At 34.7% G+C, this 6,919-nt stretch overlaps 1 protein-coding gene across 1 annotated transcript; it reads left to right on the forward strand.

The window, feature by feature from the left end:
• The first annotated feature begins 888 nt into the window (after positions 1 to 888).
• Positions 889 to 1,815, forward strand: LOC140332725 (olfactory receptor 6F1-like). Its single transcript, XM_072413920.1, has one exon. It carries the CDS (start codon positions 889 to 891, stop codon positions 1,813 to 1,815), a length of 927 nt encoding a protein of 308 aa, XP_072270021.1.
• The last annotated feature ends 5,104 nt before the right edge of the window (positions 1,816 to 6,919 follow it).

Genomic DNA, 6,919 nt, shown 5'->3' on the forward strand with positions numbered 1-6,919 from the left:
CTTGGAAAGCTTTGATAAATCAGGCCCAATGTGTTATTGTTTACCACAAAGGGTCAACTAATCAAAAACAAATGATTAACTCATAGCTGTAGACAGTTTCCTATATTTCTAGGTATTTAATGCATGATATCTTCTTTCAATGCCTCTGTCCTCTTTGGTAAATAAGGTTTCCCCATTCATCATTAGGTGGGTATACTCCACTGATTGTGTTCCCCACAAATAAATAAAAGATAAGCCAACAGCGAAAGATGGGATCCAAATATTCTAGCACAATGAATTAGATTTACTACCTCTTACGCTTCTAAAACCCCATCAACATCTGTGGTTTCACCTTCCCATCCTTGCAGTATTGAATTTCTAATTCTATGTCTAGAAAAGTGAGTGGGGTAGTTGGTAAACTCCAACTCACTTATCTCTGATGCTTACTCTTACACTCCTGAAGGGCTGGGACCTTCATCTCTGAGAATTTTAAAAGTGCAAAACCTGCAGAAAACCCTGTTTTATTTGTTTTCTGTTTCCTAATCAGATCTTCCCAATGTACCAACTCCATTTGCATTATAGATCAGTTTTCATTATCTATAGTTTGTTTAATATACAGCAAATTTGTATTATTATTATTAGTTTTAATCTTTCTGATTATGTGCATCCCTAATGACAGCAAGTATCTAGGGTATGGGTTTGTAGGATTATACATTTGTATCATTTAAACAACTGTAAAGCAGTTTTACCTCCTGTTTGGCGAGCCTTAACATTTTTAATAATAGTATTTTTATTTTATGATTTGCAAGATAAAATAACAGACACTTGTTTCAACATTCTAAACATATCCTAATAACACCTGAACATTTTAATAATCTTTCTTTTATACTATATACATAAGTTTAAAACATGTTACGGTCTAATGAATCAAAAATAACAGAATTTTTACTTATTGGGTTTTCTACTATCCATGGATTTCAACCTTTCATATTTACTTTTTTTCTTCTTGTGTACCTAGTGACAATATTAGGAAATGTTCTCATTATCACATTGGTCTGGACACAGCCCCAGTTAAAAACTCCAATGTATTTTTTTCTCAGCAACTTATCCTTTATGGAAATCTGGTATATATCAGTCACACTTCCAAAAATGTTGGAAGATCTTCTTTTTACAGCACAAAGAATAACTGTTATTGGTTGTATTGCCCAATGTTACTTCTTTTTTGTGCTTGGGGCTATTGAAAACTACTTTCTTGCAGTCATGGCATTTGATAGATACCTTGCTATTTGTAATCCATTAAGATATTCAGCAATTATGAACCCTGTACTTTGTTGTGAGTTAGCTGTAGGGTGTTGGTTATGCAGTTTTTTAGGCTCATTTTTGCCTCTTTATTGGTTCTACAATTTATCATTTTGTGGTTCAAGCCAGATTGATCATTTCTTTTGTGATATGGTCCCCTTATTAAACAAGTCCTGCACAGACACTTCCAAGCTAAAAACCTATTTCTTTATTATGGTTTGGATAATCGTGTTTGGTTGTTTGCTTTTCACTATTCTATCTTATGTGCAGATAATATTGACTGTTTTAAGCATATCATCTATCTCTGGAAAGAATAAAGCATTTTCCACCTGTGTGTCTCATCTTACAGTAGTAATTATATACTATGGATCTGTTATATCAATATATGTGAGATCACCTAAAGGACAGGTATTTCAATTAGACAAAATTATATCAGTGTTTTATGCAGTGGTAACTCCTCTTCTCAACCCTATAATATACAGCTTGAGAAACAAAGAAGTAAGGAATGTATTGTGCTCAATAAAAAAGTGTAAGTGAAATATAATCAGTATTAATGTTTTCAAAAATATTTTGCTTAAAATTTAACATCAAATTAACATCAAAAGCATTAGCATTTAGCATTAGTGATTGTTGTGAAAAATGTACACTCAGAAAAATCAGTTTGAACTTTCTCATTTTTCTTTTAAAACACAGGTATTTAGTACAACCCTCATATCCATATTCCATATTATATCCATATTTACAATAGACAACAAAATCTAATATATGCTGCTCAAGAAAGGGAATACTCACTAAAGCAGTATAAGACCAAGTCAGGTGTTATCACACTTCTAGGATATCAATGTGTCCAGTTAGGAAAGATAAGTGATTGTGAATTTATTTCATCTGGTTAATGGAAATGAAAGCAGCACTAGGTGGACTTGATGGTTTTACTGCAGACTTTTTCTCACTTTTTATTCTTGCAGCTTGATTTTTCATTACTTATGTATTTTGTTGGTGCCCTTGGTCTGAGTGGTTCTTTATAGTAGCATGACGAGGCTTAACAAGTGGTCCAGATCTTCCAGGATTTTGCAGGCAAATACATTCATGTCTTCATAAGATTTGCTGTGTCTCCCTCCCAGCACAGTATAGAGTGTTGAGGAGATAGTGGAAGACAGGCCTTTCCACAAGACCGGAACAAATAGGGTTATAGTAGGGCAACAACCCAGAGGCATGAATGGTATCTACGTCCTTGTGCAAAGAGGAACCAGGGGAACACCAACAGAGCCTTACAAGATGACGTGCAGCAGGCTGCTTTTGTACATGTTTCTGATCAAATTATCAGAAGCAGACCTAAAGTGAGAGGCATGTGAGCCGACATGCAGTTGTGAGCTCTGTGCTCACAGCACTGTTTGGCTCGATTGGCATTGGAGAACACCAGAATTGGTAGGTTCACTATTCGCACTCCAATCTCTTCACAGATGAGAGCACACCCAGATTGAACACATATAATAGACATTAAAAAAATCTGCAATAAGATGCAGTGGTGAACATTTTCTGCTACCTCCAATATTATCTAGTCTGAATGATTTGGCAGTGGGTCAGTACTAATCTGGTGGTCCTATCCTTGGATGGTACATCTATTTATTTCTCAATGAATTACATAACTGTATATCAATAAAAATGTTCAACTTGAATATTTAAGTCATTAAGATCTGATGATGTAATTTCAGTATTTCCTTATATTTGATGACCAGTGCATATCAGGCCACACCCTTCTTTTTTAAATCTTGGTAGGTCCAAACAACAGTTATACCCTTTTTATAGCATTAGGATGAACTGTTCTTTTATTTCCAAATTTGAAACTGCAACTGTATGCCTCTAATACTGGAAATTAAGAATTGATCATGGGAGAGCCTGAGTGATGCAGCAAACCTGAAATGGATCTGGTCCAGGGTTGAAAACATTTGCCAACTGATAACAAATGATTTTAATTAATAGGATATAGGTTGCTTTTGCTGAAACATCCACTCTTGGGAAAATTGGCAACTTTCTGGAATGTTTTCCACTTCTGCAAAGTCTTGAAAATTGTAGTCTTGTCATGTCAAGAATGATGAGGTCCAGATTGATGGGCAGCAAACAATAGTTTTTGTAAAACAATTACAAGTTGTGATGCTGATGTCTTGGCAGGGTGTTAAAATACACACATTTGTTCTAAAACAGCAAAAAGATGATTTTATAGAGGTGATCCTACTTTAATGAAGTGCATTTGATTATCAGCACATTCTCTATGAAATAAATAATGACACTGTGTAATATGTCATGCATTGCTGTTCATCCAAGGCTGTATTTTTCTAACTATATACCTAAGGACCAGATTTATATTATGAAAACCCTAGAATTTTACTTTAATTTTCTCATGACTGTGTTTCTCAAATTATTTTTTAACTGATAAATAAATGCCAGTATCAACCAATAATTCGGGACTTAGTGGTTCAGACTGTCAAATTAAATGATTTTTGTAGTTGGATGGACTGTCACTTCTCTTAACAAAAAGGAAGCCCTGCCTATTCTTTGATTTGTCTTGTTTAAATGCTTTTTAATCAGAATTAGAATTTGAATACCCTCTAAGTTTTAGGCTTAATTGTCTCTATCAAACAGTTACGTTTGAATCTTAAGTAATGACTGTAGGTGATGATCTTAATGAGGGTGCCAGGTCTGTACTCCATTTTTTTAATATGGTGTAACTATCACTATCTTGCATACATAAAGTGGTTGTTAGAGTATGATCTGGGTGAATAATGATCAGTACACCCAAAAAGAAAATCTGCTTCATATTCTAGAAATATTGATTAACCACCCACATATAGTCAAAAGAGATCTATGTATTCTGGTATCAGGATATAACAGAGTAACATGTATCTGCTGCCTATATGAAACATTTCTTAACCTAAAATGCCCCTGCATCCAGACTATGGACTTTTAAGTGCTTACATATTCTTAGCAAGAAGCAGAACCTTACAAGCCAGCTACAAATAGGCTGCCTGCACTGTAAAGTATTTCATCCATACACATCCCTTTTTTATCTGAATTCTAGCAGCTAAAAGCACTTGGCGTTTGTTTACATTAAATTGAATTTTGTTTGTACTGACATGGCAAAGGTGGAGGAGATGTAATTTCACTTTCTCTATTGTAATATTTAAAACATTTCTTCATAATGATGATGAGCTCCGTGAAAGTTTGCTTTTGTTTTTACTGTTTGTTGAGGAATATATAAATACTTTAGGGTTGATAGTCTGGACACAGGTTCACATTAACATTTTAACCCCCTAACCGCTAAGCCCGTAATTTCTCGCACTAAATATTTTTGCTCTTTTGGTTAAGCCCGTATTTTTTCGCCTACACTAAAATCCCCACTTACCTGGTCCCGCTGTGCTAATCCAGCGTCGGTTCCGTGTTCCAGCGTCGGGTCCATGTTCCAGCGTCGTCCTCCAGCATCGGGTGTCCCTCTCCTTAAAAGAAAAAGCCGGCCGGCTTAGAGGAGAAAGCCAGCTGGCTTTCTTTTCTAAGCCAGCCGGCTTCCTCTCCCTCCTCTCCCTGTCCCTGTCCCTATCCCTGTGCCTGTCACTGTCCAGCGTCGATCGCTGGACAAAAAAAAAAAAAATACTCACCTTCTCCCTCCGCTCCTCCGGACACGTCTTGTGTCTTCTGTGTCCAGCCGGCGAGTGCAGAGACGATCACCGGGGTTTCCAGGTGACGTCGCTGCGTGCGTCGGCGCGGGAGGGAGGGGGGGCGGCAAATTCAAAATTTTGCATTGAGTTCCTTTGTATTGAACTCAATACAAAAAAGCTGTATTGAGTTCAATACAAAGAAATCCTTATATAATATATATATAATTGTATTATATATATATTATATAAGCTACTGTACATTACATTTTACACTTTTTTTTTTTTTTTTTAACTTTTTTTAGTTTTTTTTAAAGATTTTTTTTTTATGTTTTTTTTATGTTTAATAAAAAAAAAATTTAATTATTAAATTTATAAAATTTTGGACATATTTTGGTGAGTTATGCGGTAATTCGGTGAATTAGAGCCTACAATCCAAAATAAATTTCCATGCAAAAAATGTAACACTTTTTGCATGGAAGTTTGGAAAGAATTAGAATACCCGGCATTTGCGTACGCGTCCCTCGGCGATTCCTGATGATGCGCGTGCGTGCGCCCGTCGATGAGGGTCGTAGTGGAAAATTCAAATTTTTTGTATTGGATTTAATACAAAGTCCTGTATCCAATCCAATACAAAATAATAGAAAATATATTTATGTGGTTTTGTCTATAGGTATGTGACGGACACTAGGGAGGTGTTTTAGAAAAATATATTACTATACATTATACCGAATTATCGCATTTTCAGTATTTTTCATTTATTTATGTGTTCTTGTTTAAGCTGATTTTTGTGTTTTTCCTTTAATTTTATTAAAAGTTTTTTTTTTTTTTACATGATTGTGTGTTTCAAACATTTTTTATATTCATGATACCTACTAGAACCCTATTCGGACATATTTCTGTAAGTTACAGGTCTACAATTTAAAAAAAAAAATTTCATGAAAACCTGTGACGCTTTTGGAACAGAAATCTAGAAATCAGTGTAACGCTCAGGTGGTTAAAGGTGCATGGTTCTTTGAGGTTTCCACTCCACTTTTTTCTTTCCTCCCCTTTGCCCGTGGTTTACTCACCTCCCCATATGCCTATGCTCACTTCCATCTCCCAAACATCAACAACTTCCTGGGAATCACACCCAGCTGAACTCCAGCTAGGCATATCAACTCTATTAGAACTGAAAGAAGTCCAGGCTTAAAGGTACTGATGTTTCCAATATTTGCAACAAAAATCTGTTATAATTTAAAAAATTGCCAAACCATTATTCTCCATTGTATCTAAATCTAATCCAAATGACTGCAATTGGGTTTTAAAGAATCAGAAAGGATTAGCACTTTATTTTGACTCCCTGGAAAGTTTGCATGCAGATTTATTTACATAGTCAGACACAATTCAGGAATATAGAGCCATATTGCCTTGTGAATTTCAATTACTTAAGTTTGAGTAAACGTTGTATGAATCTAGGATGGAAACGTTTATAAAGAGACCACTAAATGATTGTCTGAGGTTTTAGTATATGTATTAAACTACTACAAGTTTCATATGGAAAAGTGCATGTGTAAAATTAGGCATAATATGTGAATAGAAACAGAAAAAGTCACATATTATAAAGTTTTTTTTTTTTTTTATCCGAAGCATAGATAGCACATCTCCTATTAAAAATAAATAAAAGTAATCCAGTTATTTGTTTCCTTTCCTGCATTTTTGAATTCTTGTCTATGGAAGGTGTTAAACAGAAAAGAAATTACAATTTTGTAAGTTGTCTTGTTATTGCTGTGCTACAAGAACATTGATATACTGGAAAATAATAGTGGAAATAATATATGCTATTACGTTTAGGAAAAAGGGCTGGAATTCACTTTGCTGCCAAATATAAGGCAGTTATTGCAAAATTGGTATTGTAATGTTCTTGTTTTTCCGTCTAAATACCAAAAAAATTTTATCTCATCTTTTTTTAAGCAGGAGGGCTAGTTCATCTTGGCAGGTAAAGAGATATTAAA

Source organism: Pyxicephalus adspersus, chromosome 6, assembly GCF_032062135.1.
Source record: "Pyxicephalus adspersus chromosome 6, UCB_Pads_2.0, whole genome shotgun sequence".
Lineage (NCBI taxonomy): Eukaryota > Metazoa > Chordata > Amphibia > Anura > Pyxicephalidae > Pyxicephalus > Pyxicephalus adspersus.

Excerpts from the sequence above, each read along its gene's own strand:
- LOC140332725 (XM_072413920.1), top strand. The coding sequence starts at position 889 with ATGTTACGGTCTAATGAATCAAAAATAACAGAATTTTTACTTATTGGG.